The following is an 18838-nucleotide window of genomic DNA, read 5'->3' as shown; positions in this document are numbered from 1 at the left end:
AAATGTTTTCTCTGACTTAAAAAATAAAGAAGACTAAAACTGAAGAAGGAACACCACATTTTCTAATAACCTTCCTTTTTCTTAGTTCGCGGAGGTTCTAAAACTTATGATATGAAATAAAAGAGGTAAAAAAACTGATTCACAAATTATATTACCATCACACTGAGCTGTTGCAGTCATATAGTAATCTATTGCTTTAAATTGCCTGTCTTTGGTATCCCAAAATGCAACCACAACATCAGCGCCTACCATTGATGACCTAAAAACAAGACCAAAAATTAATATAAACAAAATCATTAACGAAGGAAAATGCAATTCGTAATTGTTTTTATAACTAGTATAAATATTTATATTACTAGTATATAATGGGATGAAAAAATAATTGCCATTTCAGTCGAGTAAAATTTATTTTGCCGAGCTTTCGACCTAGGGACTAGGTCATCTTCAGGGCTGTAGAACATATTTACAGATTGTTAACAATGATTCTATTAAAATGAATATGTATAATATAACGAAATTTACAAAAATTATTTACCTAGTTTACAAAGTGATATTCTTACATTACAGGGTTGGTGTGTCTTCTGTCTTGTCTGTTCATGGACTGAGTGTGATCGGTCTGTGTTTGATATGTGTTAGGTTGTGTGAAAGTCAGTGTTGCCAATTGTCAAGTATTTTGTAGTAAGTTTACGTATACGAGGGTCGTTTGAAAAGTCCGTGCAAAGTCTGAGAGATAGCACCACTGGCGCGTATCGAGGTTATGTTTAGTTAGTTGCATCTCTTGGAAGAACACACACCAAGTTTCAGCCAGATCGGTCTATTTCTTTGTGTTTGGCATTCGTTTGAATCGAGGAAGTCGAGTGATTTTCAAAAAATGGACGAAAAAGAATTTCGTGTGTTGATTAAACACTACTTTATGAAAGTCAAAACGCCTCAGGAGACTAAAGAGAAGCTTGATAAACATTATGGTGACTCTGCACCTTCGATTAGAACAGTTTATAAGTGGTTTCAAAATTTTCGGAGTGGCCATTTGTCCAGAACGTTCTGGACGCCCTGTTGAGGTTACTACTCCAGAAATCATTGATAAAATCCATGATATGGTGATGGATGACAGAAGAGTGAAGGTGCGTGAGATTGCTAGTGCTGTGGGCATCTCGAATGAACGGGTACATAATATTTTGCATCAACATTTGGACATGACAAAGCTATCCGCAAGATAGGTGCCGCGATTGCTCACGCTTGACCAAAAACAAAATCGTGTGAAGTGTGGCAAGGACGGTTTGCAGCTGTTCCAGAAGTATCCGCAGGCCTTTAAGCGTCGTTTCGTCACTGTGGATGAAACATGGATACATCACTGCACTCCAGAGACCAAAGAACAATCTAAACAATGGGTTACCAATGGGGAATCTGCGCCAAAAAAGGCGAAGACCGTTCCTTCGGCCGGAAAGATTATGGCGACTGTCTTTTGGGATTCGCAAGGAATAATCCTCATCGACTATCTGGAAAAGGGTAAAACTATTACAGGTGCATATTATTCATCGTTATTGGACCGTTTGAAAACCGAGCTGCAAGAAAAACGCCCACGATTGGCCCACAAAAAAGTCCTTTTTCATCACGACAACGCACCAGCTCACACCTCAGCAGTTGTGGTCGCAAAATTAATGGAAATAGGGTTCCAACTCGTTTCACATCCCCCCTATTCTCCACACTTGGCTCCCTCGGACTACTATTTGTTCCCCAATATGAAGAAATGGCTGGCGGGAAAAAGATTTTATTCAAACGAGGAGGTGTTTGCAGAAACGAATGGCTATTTTTCAGACTTGGACAAATCCTATTATTTGGAAGGGATCAACAAACTAGAGCAGCGTTGGACGAAGTGAATAAGCCTAAAAGGAGACTATGTTAAAAAATAAAAAAGGTTTACCCCAAAAAATTAAGTAGTTTTTATTTTTGCACGGACTTTTCAAACGACCCTCGTATGTTGTTTAAATTGTTTGTGTCTGTTTTGAAATTTAAACTGTTCTCTGTCTTAGATATGTATATCATTTCTAGCACTTTCCTTTTTTGTGTGTTGGTTTCTGATTTAAGTATCGATTTCCCAAACACAAAGATACTTAAATGAACCCCGAGTTGACGTTTCCAAACGATTACTGCTGCCTCAATGTAGCTTTCTTAAAATTGCCATTAGTGTACAATACTTGGCGATTGTTTTAAATAGGAGGAGGAAATTAGGCGCAGGGGCGAAATTTGGACACTTCACCCTATTTAAACCTTTTTTGTTTTAAATAATCAACTTACCTGTAATCTTCTCCAGAAATACCAAACGCCATGTATTGATCTTCCCGTATTCTTGCTGAAAGTGTGATCTGCAACCATTCACCTTGTATAAACCATTCAACTTGCATTCTTTCGTCTAATAATTCTCGACAATTTGAAATTGTTTCCATTTCACCATGAGGACTGCTGCTACTTGTCTGTAATACAATTAAATACAATAACAATCATTAAAAAGAGTATCTATATCCGACAGTAACTTAAAGTATATCGTAAATGGTTAACATTACTGGAAACATCTTAAAGGTAACCTTGGCAGGTTATTTTTCCCCCTCAACCTTATTGGTTAGTACAAAACAACAGATTTTTGAATAATGGTTTATTTATGTAATGAAAGGTGCTATTTTGTGAGTACTGTCACCAGAATTATGAAATTCAAAGGTTGGAAAAAGTGGCTATGAAAGTTTAAAAGAGTTAAAGCCAAGGTAGGGCTCAGACCAGACACTAAATCACATCCAGGCATTGCATTCACACTGACGATTCATTCTCTTCATGACGTAACTCTACTTGTCATTCAATTTAGGCAATTCTTTTAGAAATAGTTCTTTAATAATCCAACTAGGCAGTTGGATTCGTAATTTACGTTCATTCACCAGTTAGTGTTAATGCTAGCCATTAAACTATTAGTCTGCAATTTTATCTTTTATTCTAAACCCTTATATCTAGAAAAAGGTTGCCCAAGTCGTACCACTGCCTAAATTGTAACCTATTCTTTACTGAATGAAAAACCGCGACAATAGTTCTATTAGAGAGATTAATATTTACTCTTTACACAACTAAATTCGTTCAGACTATAGGTATCAGTTGCTCACATTTAGCCCTTCTGCCTTCCAAATCAAGTCTAAAATTCTGCTAGTGCTATAAACTAATAGTTTTACTTAAATCTCCCTTTAAGAGGTTCAAGACACAAATCCAAATCTATTTCTAGTTTGTGATCTCTCAAAACCAAAAAAAAGAATCAATAATACACTCTTTCAACTATAAAATATTTGGTTTCATAATTAAAAACAAAAAATGAATAGCTACGATAATTTGTCCTAGCTAAAGGTAACCTAACTGTAACCTTCCTTTATTTCCTTTACTATTACATCAACAATCATCATATTTCACTCAATTGTAGAGACAATTATAGCTAGGGTTGCCAACTGCTCTTTTTTGGTAAGGACAGTCCTTTTTTAACACCTGGTTGTCCTTGCCCTTTCTTAAATTAGGACAGGACGCCTTTTGTCCTTTTTTCAGATATTATTCACACAAATCTAATTTATTTTATTGTATTTTTGATTTAAGTTCTGACTTCCGAGACTTCTTCATTTGGCGTATTGTTTTTCTGTTCTAACTGAACCGAATAGGTCAACAGGTTATTGATGTAACGATGAACAAAATGCAAAAAATGGTACTGGATTTGATGATTCTGATCAGTTATATTCTTGTGGTAGGTAAATTCCATTCATAATGCCGACGCTGTTTTGAGGCCTACTTTTTTGCAATTAATCAGAGATTTCTGCATCAATTTTTAAAAGAACAACTATTCATGGTACACCCTTCGAAAAGTGTTCGTATGTAGATGTTTTTCATGAATAGTCCACGTTTTAAACTTATATAATATTTTTGAGAAAAATGAAGTCAAAGTTTTTGGGAAAAAATTAGAGACTTGCTATTTCTTATGTTTGGGCCACAAAGTAAAATACTTGATATTATTATTTTGGAATATAAATTAGCTTATTTAAAAGGAAATTTGACCTTCTTTCTAATGAGCTTATTGAAATTGCTGTAGCTTTAATAGTTTGAGAAATATAGACAAATGTTTGCTAAAAAGTATTAATACCTTGAAAAAACATAAAATTAAAAATATCTGTAAAATGGAGCCGAATCGCGCCACAGTTTATATAGATTATTTTGTTGCAAATGATGGCCCAGAATCGTCTCCCGAAGTAACCGGTAGTCTTAATGCTGGAACACCCTGTATATTCCCCGGGCCCCAAAATCCTGTCGACGGCCCTGAATGTATCTAATTTTTTTTAGGGTGTCCTTTTTTTGGAATTTTATAGAGTTGGCAACCCTAATTATAGCCTACAATTGTACCAAAATCCATGGAATTCCGTACAATAGAAATGGAGATATTGAATATTGTTAATTCCTGCAGAATTTTAAGAAAAGTATGTAATTGTCCAGTAGAGCGCTCCATGATTCCGACCATGAACGCGAGTGCAGGTTAGAAGACTGTGAAGGTTCTTAGAAACTTAGAGAGTGACGCTTAGTGACTTGATTGTTTACATTGTGTAATTTTTATTTAGTTGGTTGAAACAACTTGTAATTTAATTATTCTTTACAGGTTTGTTTTATTTATGTATATTATATTTTGCAGGATTTATTTGTAACACTATTATAATAATTTGTATCATTCTTTACAGAATAAATAAATCTGTGTTTACCGACTTTTACAAATTAAATTACACAATGTAAACAATCAAGTCACTAAGCGTCACTCTCTAAGTTTCTAAGAACCTTCACAGGCTTCTAACCTGCACTCGCGTTCATGGTCGGGATCGTGGAGCGCTCTACTGGACAATTACAAGTATTATATCAATAAAATTTTTTAATAAAATCCTCACTTACCGGAAAATACCACCACGGTGGCTATTTGAATCCAAAAGTAGTAAATTCCAATGCAGCATAAAATTAGTTACATACATTATGTTCTATAATATTCATATCTATTTAAAATAATATTGTGTATTTTTATGTAAAGGAAATTATATAATGAGAAGTTGTATTGATTTTGTAATTTTTGTGTTGGTAGGAAAGGAGAAAATGGGATATTATGCACAGTTACTACAGTATGATTTATGAGTACAGTTTCATTTTATACTAAATTATAATTTCTAAAAAAAAAGAAGCATAACTAACATGCCCATGATTACAGTATGATAAAAAATTTAAGTCAACCATAAAAGAATTATTTATAATTTTTTTTATGTTATTTATGTAAACAAATGTAAGCCAGTAACGCACATTGTATATCACGGAAGGTTGAATTAGAAGTAATACGAGGGTCGTTTGAAAAGTCCGTGCAAAAATAAAAACTACTTAATTTTTTGGGGTAAACCTTTTTTATTTTTCAACATAGTCTCCTTTTAGGCTTATACACTTCGTCCAACGCTGCTCTAGTTTGTTGATCCCTTCCGAATAATAGGATTTGTCCAAGTCTGAAAAATAGCCATTCGTTTCTGCAATCACCTCCTCGTTTGAATAAAATCATTTTCCCGCCAGCCATTTCGTCATATTGGGGAACAAATAGTAGTACGAGGGAGCCAAGTCTGGAGAATAGGGGGGGATGTGAAACGAGTTGGAACCCTATTTCCATTAATTTTGCGACCACAACTGCTGAGGTGTGAGCTGGTGCGTTGTCGTGATGGAAAAGGACTTTTTTGTGGGCGTTTTTCTTGCAGCTCGGTTTTCAAACGGTCCAATAACGATGAATAATATGCACCTATAATAGTTTTACCCTTTTCCAGATAGTCGATGAGGATTATTCCTTGCGAATCCCAAAAGACAGTCGCCATAATCTTTCCGGCCGAAGGAACGGTCTTCGCCTTTTTTGGCGCAGATTCCCCCTTGGTAACCCATTGTTTAGATTGTTCTTTGGTCTCAGGAGTGTAGTGATGTATCCATGTTTCATCCACAGTGACGAAACGACGCTTAAAGTCCTGCGGATTCTTCTGGAACAGCTGCAAACCGTCCTTGCAACACTTCACACGATTTCGTTTTTGGTCAAGCGTGAGCAATCGCGGCACCCATCTTGCGGATAGCTTTGTCATGTCCAAATGTTGATGCAAAATATTATGTACCCGTTCATTCGAGATAAAAGCTAAACTGAAATATTTGACAAAATGTTTGAGAATATTTTAAACAAGTGCTATTTTTATAATCGAAGGCTAATTTGCTTAGTTTCAAAATCTAACATTTTGATATACCGTTTAAAAGCCCATTAGACAAGGAAACTTTTGTAAAAAGTGCCAGCACTTAGGTCTGATAATGATCACGTAAGGGCCTAATGAGTTTTCTTAAAAATTTCGATTACTTTTATTTTCCTAGGTTCCGGCGGAAGATTAAGGCAGTTTGGAGAATAATTTATGCTTTAAAGTGGTGTCAATTTTTAGGAAATTTATCTGTCATTCTAACCATGTCAACAGAATCGAATTCGGACTAAAACTTTCTGAGTAATAACATTTTTATTGAAAAAAAGTAATGATTTTAGAAAAAAAAATTAAAGTGACGTCACTCAAGAACAGAGGAAAATATGAAGTTGGCCAATACGTCATTGAACTCCACTTTAGATGTACTACACGCAGTAGGCCTATTGACAATACTTACTGGTTCACCCTGTATATCTTCATACCACATAACTGGGATCCCTTTGCTCTTTAAATTCCATTCTGATTGGCCCAGATATCTAATCGCTGACAACCTTATAGTGGACATTACACTTTTATCTTAGAAAAAGGTTGCCCAAGTCTTACCACTGCCTAAATTGTAATCTATTCTTTACTGAATGAAATATCGCGACAATGGCTCTATTAGAGTGATTAATATTTACTCTTTAGTCAACTAAATTCGTTCAGACTGTACGTATCTGTTGCTCATATTTAAAATCTTAACAACAAATACTTTTATCGATTCATTTTTATTTCATGCAAATGTTTAGTAATTTTTTGGTGGCGAATAGAACATTCTTAAATCCTTATTTCTTTCTAAAGTATTTAAAACCAGGGGTGCCAACAAACTTAATTTAAACACGGTCCAATTAATGCTACAGGCAAGATTCACGCGGGCCACATCACGTTCACAAATTTTGTTAAATTTATATTCTGAAATGAGGATTCAGCGATTTCCTCGTACAAATTTTGCTATATCTGGATTCAAAGACTGAGAACGTAAGAATGTATTTTGGGAATTCCTACTTCTTTTTGTATTTTAAAACCTAATCATTCTGGAATACCACTTCGAGTGGCAGACATATCGCTTCCAAACACCGTCGGAACTGAGTCAGCGTGTTTACGAGGGTCGTTTGAAAAGTCCGTGCAAAGTCAGAGAGATAGCACTACTGGCGCGTATCGAGGTTATGTTTAGTTAGTAGCATCTCTTGGAAGAACACACACCAAGTTTCAGCCAGATCGGTCCATTTCTTTGTGTTCGGCATTCGTTTGAATCGAGGAAGTCGAGTGATTTTCAAAAAAATGGACGAAAAAGAATTTCGTGTGTTGATTAAACACTACTTTATGAATGGCAAAACGCCTCAGGAGACTAAAGAGAAGCTTGATAAACATTATGGTGACTCTGCACCTTCGATTAGAACAGTTTATAAGTGGTTTCAAAATTTTCGGAGTGGCCATATGTCCAGAACGTTCTGGACGCCCTGTTGAGGTTACTATTCCAGAAATCATTGAAAAAATCCATGATATAGTGATGGATGACAGAAGAGTGAAGGTGCGTGAGATTGCTAGTGCTGTGGGCATCTCGAATGAACGGGTACATAATATTTTGCATCAACATTTGGACATGACAAAGCTATCCGCAAGATGGGTGCCGCGATTGCTCACGCTTGACCAAAAACGAAATCGTGTGAAGTGTTGCAAGGACGGTTTGCAGCTGTTCCAGAAGAATCCGCAGGACTTTAAGCGTCGTTTCGTCACTGTGGATGAAACATGGATACATCACTATACTCCTGAGACCAAAGAACAATCGAAACAATAGGTTACCAAGGGGGAATCTGCGCCAAAAAAGGCGAAGACCGTTCTTCCTTCGGCCGGAAAGATTATGGCGACTGTCTTTTGGGATTCGCAAGGAATAATCCTCATCGACTATCTGGAAAAGGGTAAAACTATTACTGGTGCATATTATTCATCGTTATTGGACCGTTTGAAAACCGAGCTGCAAGAAAAACGCCCACGATTGGCCCACAAAAAAGTCCTCAACGCACCAGCTGACACCTCAACAGTTGTGGTCGCAAAATTAATGGAAATAGGGTTCCAACTTGTTTCACATCCCCCCTATTCTCCAGACTTGGCTCCCTCGGACTACTATTTGTTCCCCAATATGAAGAAATGGCTGGCGGGAAAAAGATTTTATTCAAACGAGGAGGTGATTGCAGAAACGAATGGCTATTTTTCAGACTTGGACAAATCCTATTATTCGGAATGGATCAACAATCTAGAGCAGCGTTGGACGAAGTGTATAAGCCTAAAAGGAGACTATGTTGAAAAATAAAAAAGGTTTACCCAAAAAAATTAAGTAGTTTTTATTTTTGCACGGACTTTTCAAACGACCCTCGTATACACGCCCGCAGGCCTTCAGGTAAAGTACTGGGGCCACTTGTATACTCGTCTTTAGTAGTTCAAGAGTTAACAGAGGGAAGTATGTGTCTCCCTTAAGCGATTTTTTCCACAAAGAAAATTACCTCGCGGGGCCTCCACTTTGACACTCCTGATTTAAAGGAATCCTACGCTCGAAATTACGTTCTAATAGCTTTATTAACAGCTAACTTGGAATTTAAACCCATGTTTCTCACTTAAGTCGTACCTAAATAAGATTGATACCTAAATCTTACTGTACGATAAAAGCACGAAACTTACAGATAATGTGAAATAAAAATTTAAATAAACCCAAAATAAGAAAAAGTAAAGTAATTGTCTTATTTTTTTTCTGGCGAAGGCTTAACGTCCAACTACCCGATTAGCACTCGCATTTTACATAAATTGCGAGTAAAATTTGTGACAAATTAATTAGAAGAATTTAGTTCCAGTCGCGTATGTTTGTTCGCAAGATTTGTTTATTTTTAATCAACGTTTTTAATTGAAAACAGTTTAGAGGTATATTTATTAGTATTTTTCTTTTTTTTTAAAACAAAAATAATGTTAACACCTTTTTAATACTAATAAGGCAATTGTATTAATATTCAAATATTACAAAGTAAGTACCACAATCATGCTTAAAACTAATGCAAAGCATTGTGAAACTTAATGTCTTCCAAAAAGATATTAAACAGACGATTATCACATCACAATAGTTCGAACATTTATTAGTAGAAATAATTCAACTGTAATTGACATACTTCTAAACTTGCCTTTTGGTTAGTAGTAAATATGTCAGAAAAGAAGAAGTTTTAATAATAATAAAGCTAATACATTAATGGATGTATAAAAAATACAAAAGTATCAAAATTAGAGTTAATAAATACACATGCAACTAACTGATCATGCAAAAAAAGTATAATTTAGTCATAAATAGAATTAATTTAAAAAAAGGTACTTATTTGAAAATGAAATATTCTTATAAATCGTTAATAAGCAACTTTCGTTAATAAAATACATTTTATGAGGTTTGACAATTTAATCTTCAGAATAAATATCTTATGATCTCGTATAAATATATTTTAGATCGCTAAGGAGATCTAAAACTCTGATTATTTTTTTATATAAATCTGGGAAATCCATTGGGCAAATTCGATTACGGTTTGTGAACTATATTCAGTAATGTCCATAAAAATAATGTTATCTTAAACACTTTTTCAAGTTAGAAGTTTACAGAACTAACTAATCTGGTTGCTTCTTCAGTGCCATAAGTTTTCCTGCAATAACTGGAAATGATACCAATTGACTACAATATCGATATTAATCATTTAGGAATGACTCTATACGTAAGTAGAAGACTTAAATCGATGCAAAAACCATACGTTCAAAAAAGACACAAATGCTTAACTGAAGATGCATTTAAATATAAACAACGAAAATGTATCCTGCATTCATCTTCCAGAATTTTGAGGTAGCAAAAGGAGGAATGATGACGTAAAAAAGTTAGCGTATCCATAAGAAGAACAAATTTTTCTTGCCCTGGTGAAGAACAAGGAACAAAAAACTTTAGAAATACTGGCGAAGAATTTGTGGAGTTTATAAACTTCTGTCTTGAGCCTAATAAGGGCTCTCTTTGAATGCACTTCGATATTGCCATAATGTACCAAAACTAAACATAGAGAAATTGAAGGAACATAATCATGCAAACATTTCTTATCTTCTGTAGCCAGAACTAGTGTCCTGCTTAAGCAAATGATCACCGTAATGATGACTATTCTGTCTTTAATTAACAACGTCTTTCATTGGACTAACAAAACGTAACGAAATTGAAGGAACATAATCATGCAAACGTTTCTTATCTTCTGGCTAGTCCTACTTAAGCAAATGATCACCATAATGATGACTATTCTGTCTTTAATTAACGTCTTTCACTGGACTAACAAAACATAACGAAATTGAAGGAACATAATCATGCAAACGTTTCTTATCTTCTGGCTAGTCCTACTTCAGCAAATGATCACCGTAATGATTATTATTTTGTCTTTAATTAACGTCTTTCACTGGACTAACAAAACGTAACGAAATTGAAGGAGCATAATCATGCAAACGTTTCTTATCTTCTGGCTAGTCCTACTTAAGCAAATGATCACCATAATGATGACTATTCTGTCTTTAATTAACGTCTTTCACTGGACTAATAAAACATAACGAAATTGAAGGAACATAATCATGCAAACGTTTCTTATCTTCTAGTTAGTCCTACTTAAGCAAATGACCACCGTAATGATGACCATTCTGTCTTTAATTCACAACGTCTTTCATTGGACTAACAAAACATAACGAAATTGAAGGAACATAATCTTGCAAACGTTTCTTATCTCCTGGCTAGTCCTACTTCAGCAAATGACCACCGTAATGATGACTATTCTGTCTTTAATTCACAACGTCTTTCATTGGACTAACAAAACATAACGAAATTGAAGGAACATAATCTTGCAAACGTTTCTTATCTCCTGGCTAGTCCTACTTCAGCAAATGATCACCGTAATGATTATTATTTTGTCTTTAGTTAACGTCTTACTAAACTACACCAATTCAGCGAAATTTCTAATGATTATTGTAATGATGGACGTTTTTATCTGTCAAGGCGTTCAATTTACTTCTTTCAATTGAACATTACCGAAACTTTTAAAGATTTCATTTCAACTAATTTATCACTGCCTCCACTTCAGGTAATTTCTAATGTGATTGTTTTGTTTCGAGATCTGCGAAGTATTTAAATCGCCATACCTTTTCAAAATTTTAATCCATTTAAGTATCAATAAATTTGTTAAGAAACACTGAAAAAATCTCTAAATTTTTTTCCATGCGATTAAACAACAAAATCACATCAAACTAATCCATCTAAATATCAAAGGTTTCCAATGTAATTTAACCATTTGACTTGAAGAACGTGGTCTACTAACAGTGATCTTAGTCTGTCCCAGCGCTGGTGGTACGTCAAGATCACGTGGTATGTTGACATGGCCAAAATTGTGTTGATACTGGACACACCATACGGCTAACCATTCTATATCGTATACAGTTAGATTTTTGGGTAATTGTATTTCAATATCCTCACCTTGGTAACCACGTAACGGTTCTAAACTATAGATTAATAGATTAATAATAATACAAAAGACAAAAATCATCAAAATTTATTAGAATTCATTTTGATATACACCAAAAAGTATAATGCATACCTTCCCATTTCATTGGGCACTTTCACCCCAATATGCGATGGTTCTGTACCATTTCCAACCCAAAAGTATGCATCCGGCCCAGCGCCGTCATAATGTAGATTTGGTATATAGAATGTTTTTGCATCTAATATGGTCACATTTCCAGATCTAAGTCCATGGGCTAGTCGTCTAAATTCTGGTAAAGTTCTTGCACGAGGAGGTTCTAGATTAGGTGGTATGAATACATCGCCGAAATTTACCTGTAAAACAAAAGGTTAAATGATGGTTATCATCTAATAAAAAAAAGAAAAATATCTATTGTAACGACCGAAGAATTCTATAGGAAATTTGCATTTGCGATCTCTAAAACCATTAAAATAGGAATTTTGGTTAATTAAAGACGATCACTTTAATTTCCATTAAAATCATACTATTACAAGTAAATGCTTTTAAGCCAACTTAATATTTACTAAAAATGTAAATTTCAAAAAAGAATTTTGATAGAAGCCGCTGTCAAAATTATGCAAAACAAACTATAAAGAAGATATTAATTTTTTTAATTATAATAATCTTTACAGAGTTTAATTACCATATTTTTTGAAAGGAGTAGGTGGGGGGGCGCGACAAAATAAAAAACCAAAAAATAGAACTGTGTTTAAAAATTAAAATAAAAATTTGAAGAAACGAGAGAATACCAGCAGTTTAAAGTACGAGGGTCGTTTGAAAAGTCCGTGCAAAAATAAAAACTACTTAATTTTTTGGGGTAAACCTTTTTTATTTTTCAACATAGTCACCTTTTAGGCTTATACACTTCGCCCAACGCTGCTCTAGTTTGTTGATCCCTTCCGAATAATAGGATTTGTCCAAGTCTGAAAAATAGCCATTCGTTTCTGCAATCACCTCCTCGTTTGAATAAAATCTTTTTCCCGCCAGCCATTTCTTCATATTGGGGAACAAATAGTAGTCCGAGGGAGCCAAGTCTGGAGAATAGGGGGGATGTGAAACGAGTTGGAACCCTATTTCCATTAATTTCGCGACCACAACTGCTGAGGTGTGAGCTGGTGCGTTGTCGTGATGGAAAAGGACTTTTTTGTGGGCCAATCGTGGGCGTTTTTCTTGCAGCTCGGTTTTCAAACGGTCCAATAACGATGAATAATATGCACCTGTAATAGTTTTACCCTTTTCCAGATAGTCGATGAGGATTATTCCTTGCGAATCCCAAAAAGTCTTCGCCTTTTTTGGCGCAGATTCCCCTTTGGTAACCCATAGTTTAGATTGTTCTTTGGTCTCAGGAGTGTACCATGTTTCATCCACAGTGACGAAACGACGCTTAAAGTCCTGCGGATTCTTCTGGAACAGCTGCAAACCGTCCTTGCAACACTTCACACGATTTCGTTTTTGGTCAAGCGTGAGCAATCGCGGCACCCATCTTGCGGATAGCTTTGTCATGTCAAATGTTGATGCAAAATATTATGTACCCGTTCATTCGAGATGCCCACAGCACTAGCAATCTCACGCACCTTCACTCTTCTGCCATCCATCACCATATCATGGATTTTATCAATGATTTCTGGAGTAGTAACCTCAACAGGGCGTCCAGAACGTTCAGCGTCACTTGTGCCCATATGGCCACTCCGAAAATTTTGAAACCACTTATAAACTTTTCTAATCGAAGGTGCAGAGTCACCATAATGTTTATCAAGCTTCTCTTTAGTCTCCTGAGGCGTTTTGCCTTTCATAAAGTAGTGTTTAATCAACACACGAAATTCTTTTTCGTCCATTTTTTGAAAATCACTCGACTTCCTCGATTCAAACGAATGCCAAACACAAAGAAATAGACCGATCTGGCTGAAACTTGGTGTGTGTACTTCCAAGAGGTGCTACTAACTAAACATAACCTCGATACGCGCCAGTGGTGCTATCTCTCTGACTTTGCACGGACTTTTCAAACAACCCTCGTATGATAGATATACTTCATTCTGCTACGCAATACGTGCGTGTTATGCCGTTATAGTATAACTACAACGCCAAGTTTCTGATTCCAATATTCTAAAGCAATTATTAATTTAATCTATTACCTACTTCTATACAAAATACGTAATACTTTTATATTTTAATTAATACTATCTCACAAAGATAAATTTTAATAATCATAATTTTGGAGGAGGAATTTAAGACGATTCTAATTTTTCTTTCTATAGGAGTAAGTAAATGAATACAAAGATTATATTTCGGATGTTAAAATATTTTTTGAATAATTACTATTATTATTTAACGGGTTGTCCGGAAAATAATGAAGGATAATGTTTTAAAAGAAAAAAGAAAAATTAATGTTTTATAACTGGAGATATGTGGCCGAGCGTTTTCATGCAACAGAATGGGCCCCTTTCGATTGGCTAAAGATGGCTTCATTATTGCCAATTGCTTGATGCATTTGGTTACAATACGATTCGGCATTGATGGTTTCTGCCAGGATTCAAGAAGCTGTAATCAATCAGACCCACCAAACAGTAACCATCACCTTTTTTTTTTTTTTTTTGATGATTTGGTGACTTTGGAAAATGTCTTGCTGCTCCTCCTTTGTCAAGCCACTGTCCAGAGCGTCTGCTGTTGTCGTAGAGGATCCACTTTTCACAGCAAATCACAATTCTGGACAGAAAAAGGATCGCTGTTGTTTCGGCAAAGAAGTACAGCACAAATTTTATACCGCTGATCATTTTTGGCGCTCGTTTAATGTGTGGAGGAACCCAAAACTTTCAAGCTTTTTTCACCTTCCCAATCGCCTTGAGATGGTCATCAGACGGTTGATTTGCTGACTTTCGAGTTTCCCTGCCAGTTCTCGAACAGTTTTTCTGGGCTTTTCTTCCACCAAAGCTAGGAGAACAACGTTATCAAGGGGAGAATTTCTTCCACGGCCGTTCTTTGTCTTCAAGGCTCCAAGTCTCCCTCTCAAAATCTTCCTCTGGAACCACCGTTGAACAGTGCACTCCTTATACTGCCTTCGCCCCAGACATCGTTGATATTTCTGGCCGTTTGGGCCCCATTTCGGCCGAGTTTTGAACTCGTAAAAACAAAATTATGCGAAAATCACGCTTTGACGTCTTAGTAAAGACTGAATTATTTCCAAGTAGCGAAATGTTAAGGAGGTAAACAAACATTTTTGTTTGAAAGAGGATTAATAAGTGTTTACATTTATAAAAGTCAAAAGTCCAACAAACATAAACAGTTTACTATTTGGAGGGGTATTTTAAAGAAAATATAAAATCCTGCATTATTTTCCGGACAACCCAATCATATAACTAATATATATTACGCTAAATATCGCTGATTTTCTTTATAAATTTTATAAATACCTCCAATTCTAATATATTTATCGTATTGGCTTAAATAAAATAAATAAATCTCTAAATATTGTAATGAGAAATAAATTTGTAAGTAAAGTAATTGCCTATTTTTTCAGGCGAGCTTTACGCCCAACTACCATATTAGATGTCATGGAAGGATGCGGCTAGCAAGCAAAACCTACTTTACTACAAATTCCTTTTATTAACCATTTAAATAAAATCCAAAGGCACTGTCCGAGGGAATCGAACCCAGTACCAACTATTACTTCTAACTTTTTTGCGGGCCTCGCCTCTAAACGCTCAGCTTTTGTAAAGGAAAATAAAGTTAAATGATAATTTTTTAATTTATTTTTTTGATTTTTTTGCAACTTTATGTGAGAATAGAGGCAACTGTAACCTCTCCACTTAGTATAACGATGTTTACAAGGTTGCCAACCTTTGTTTTTTAGTAGAACTGTTTGTTAACGTATAATGTTGTTAAATGCTATTCTGTACTAATCAAACGTGGGCTAAGTTTTTGTCACCTTATTCTCTAGTTGCATACACTTTTAGTAAGCTTCTATCATAGTAAAATAATCAATATATTGTTATGAAGTTTAAAAGAATCACCTGATTTTTAAATTCATATTAGTTGCTTACGCATTCAGTTGCCTACTTTGAGAATTAGTCTTCTGCTTTTATGATCAACTTATTCTGATTTTGTCCAAATTATTTTTTTAATCCTTCAGTTTTCTCATTATCCTTTTGACTTCTAGTCTTTCCTTTAAGATTATTCATTAGTTTCTATATTTCTTGGTATAAGGAAACTTTGAAATTGGACCAATTTCTTTCTAAGAAGAATTTGTGGAAATAAAAGAGGAAAAAAAAGTATCACATTTGCTTTTTCTCTCACTTACACCCTCCCCCTTTTAGAAATATAACAAGGAGGGGCTATAATATCACTACGCATGCGTAAAGTTGTGGGAGTGGCTAAAATAGTGGCGAAGGAAGGGTAAATATAACGAGTCTGTACAACCCTGTTGTGTCTCAACCAGACAGGGGTAGTTTCAGAGAAACAGCTGAAACGGGATTTATTTTTCTTTATTTTTGTTCAACTCTTTCTGGAAAAAAAGGGTACATCGTGTAAACTACCAGACACTATTCACCAAACGGGACATTCTGTTCTCTTCATTAACAAAGCCTGGGTGATGATCATGTCTATTTTGTGAAGCCCAACTGGAGTGCGTTCTTCTTACGTATTCCGCATGTTTCTTTCACAATTTACCTTTCTGAAATAAGTATTTTTGGATCCTTCCAATGTCATTTTGGTACAATAACCTGCCTCTCTTAATCTTCCTCGCACCATTCTAATATAAGTACCAAAATATTAGAATAACCGGATGGACTGATGTTTTTAATCCATTAAATTCTCTTTACCAATAAATGCCCAGTCATAATATTCCTCAGAACTAGATTATTTCAGTTTTCCTATCTTTTTGCTAGGTTTTTTTTGTAAATGTGAAATGATTACCTAGCTTTAGTGTTGTTAGATGAGGTTTTTATCGATGATTACAGCCACAGAAAAGATGGATTTAAGTAGCTGTGGATTTTGTTGGCAGAAATGGGTAATTGTTGATCAAGAAGGCTGAAGGGCTTATTAGAATAAAAGATAAAATTACTGACTCAGAGATTATGGTTAGCATTAAAACTAACTATCTTAGAAATAAGTAAAATTAAGCCCTAAAGACTCACTTAATCCCTAAGTAGAAACTGTTCATAGTAAATAATACATATATTACTAAAAACTGGGTATAATTTTTCTTCACTTTCTGTTAAGTTAGATTATTATTTAATAGTTTCGAATCAGCAAGGTTTCGAACAGCTCCAAAACAGAAGAAGGGCAAAGCCGCGGTATACGGAGCTAATTCGAGGCATGATATTTCTAAGAGGATAAAAAACTAGCTCTCACAGAGTAAATTTTGTACTTCAGTGATTATAAGAGAAGATTGTAGTGTCACAGAATTTGACAAATTTGGAAGTTGGCAATAGTGGATGCCAAAGATTTAAAAGGTTAAAGCCCCCAAATGGGCTAAAAAAAACAATAGAAGCTGCCCAAGAAGGATCAGTGTATATGAAGATGCCAGAACAAACGTTTTTGGACGCTAAATCTCATTTAGGTATTGCCAATTATTCACCGCGAACATGCCAAAAATGTTATGATGTAATGTAGCGATGGCAAGGCTACCTATTGTGAATTTGATGAAAACAATCTTTGCCTCATTTGCAACTCTTTATCTCCTGATTCAGTTGTTAATTTTCTTTTTGAATGTACCTCAGTGTTAACCATTAGAAGTCATTTTCTTAACTCGTATCAGTCTTCAAATGAATCTTTAAAAGATAAGTTTCTCAAGTTGTTAGATATAAATAGTGTGAATCAGATTAATGAAGTTTACAGTTTTATGTACCAAGCTCTGAAGCTCTGAAGTTGTTTGCTCTTAGAGTGATAACTGTTGAGTAAATTATGTCTAACTAATTAAGTTATTTTTCACTTATGTATGACAATGAGTTATGTTTTAGTTTTTCAATTTTGTAACTCATAAAGAATAGTTTCCTTTATTTTACTACTGTATTAATGTAATGTTATTCTTCTTTTTTGTGCAATGTTGTTGCAACTCCCAGCTAAAGGTATTTACCTATAAGCTTGTAAATAAATAATAATAATAATAAATAATAGCAAGGCTAATAAACATGGTGCTAGCAATTATCTTCCTCTTTGTGAAATAGTTTTAACAGGACATCTAGGATAATCAAGCCCATCAAACTATGTTGCAAATAGGCTTATTTCCTATCCTTTTTAAGGCCCGAATTTTCCAGCAGCCAGTTTTGTGTTTTCGTCTCAATCTAGTGCCAGAAGCCTATACGTTGCATCCTGTGAAATGCAATCGGATGAAGTTTTAGAGATATTTTACACCTTTTCATGCCCAAGTCACCGCACAGGCTACTGCAGAACTTTCTGTGTCTAGCTTGCCTCTTAAGATAAGTATGGCTGGCCAGATTAGGGTAGGGCATGTGTTTGAAGACTCCCGACTTGGTGTTGAGAGTATAGAGTTAGGTTTCTACGAGTATGACACATCCTAGCTTCTATGTAACTTATCACACACAAACTCAAAAGCTCCAGTCATCCATTTTGTACACAACAACCTTTTAACCATTTTCAGTAACTTTAGACCAATTGACTGGAACGGAGAACAAAAAGCCAGTGCCAACAATATCTTTTCTTTATGCAATTAATCGATGAGTGACATTCAATTTTTTAAAATGATTTTCTAGGGATAGTTATTCTAAAAATAAAGATGCGATACGTATTATCCATGCTTTATTTATGTAACAACTACACCAAACTATTGTAGTTTGTACACATTTATTTTAGCCACTGACTGAGCTTTCTACTCATCCTAACAAGTTGATCATGACAACCGCCATAACATAAACGGCTACTGGACACCAAACTACTCGCCTGTCTTGTATATCGATTGTTATTATGATTCATTGCTGACAACCATCTACAGTCGAGCCCAAACAGTACAATAACAATGAACTGTTAGCCTCTCTT

General features: G+C 35.0%; 1 protein-coding gene across 3 annotated transcripts in view; it reads right to left on the bottom strand.

Annotated features, from left to right (window-relative positions):
- LOC141447079 (protein Skeletor, isoforms B/C) overlaps positions 1-18838 on the bottom strand; it is a 186912-nt gene that overhangs the window by 10570 nt on the left and 157504 nt on the right. Inside the window, exons 5-9 of one of the 3 annotated variants that reach the window (XM_074114269.1) lie at positions 11924-12162; positions 11618-11828; positions 4948-4968; positions 2296-2471; positions 156-259 (exon numbers count right to left, since the gene is read on the bottom strand). In XM_074114269.1, the coding sequence (XP_073970370.1) occupies positions 156-259; positions 2296-2471; positions 4948-4968; positions 11618-11828; positions 11924-12162 (751 nt within the window). The remainder of the gene's footprint in view (positions 1-155; positions 260-2295; positions 2472-4947; positions 4969-11617; positions 11829-11923; positions 12163-18838) is intronic. The other 2 variants (XM_074114271.1, XM_074114272.1) reach the window with 2 other exon arrangements.

Source organism: Rhodnius prolixus, unplaced genomic scaffold (assembly GCF_049639745.1).
Source record: "Rhodnius prolixus isolate KJV_2025 unplaced genomic scaffold, Rpr scaffold_7, whole genome shotgun sequence".
Lineage (NCBI taxonomy): Eukaryota > Metazoa > Arthropoda > Insecta > Hemiptera > Reduviidae > Rhodnius > Rhodnius prolixus.
Note: the sequence above shows the minus strand (reverse complement) of the source record. Positions and strands in the feature narration are given on the sequence as shown.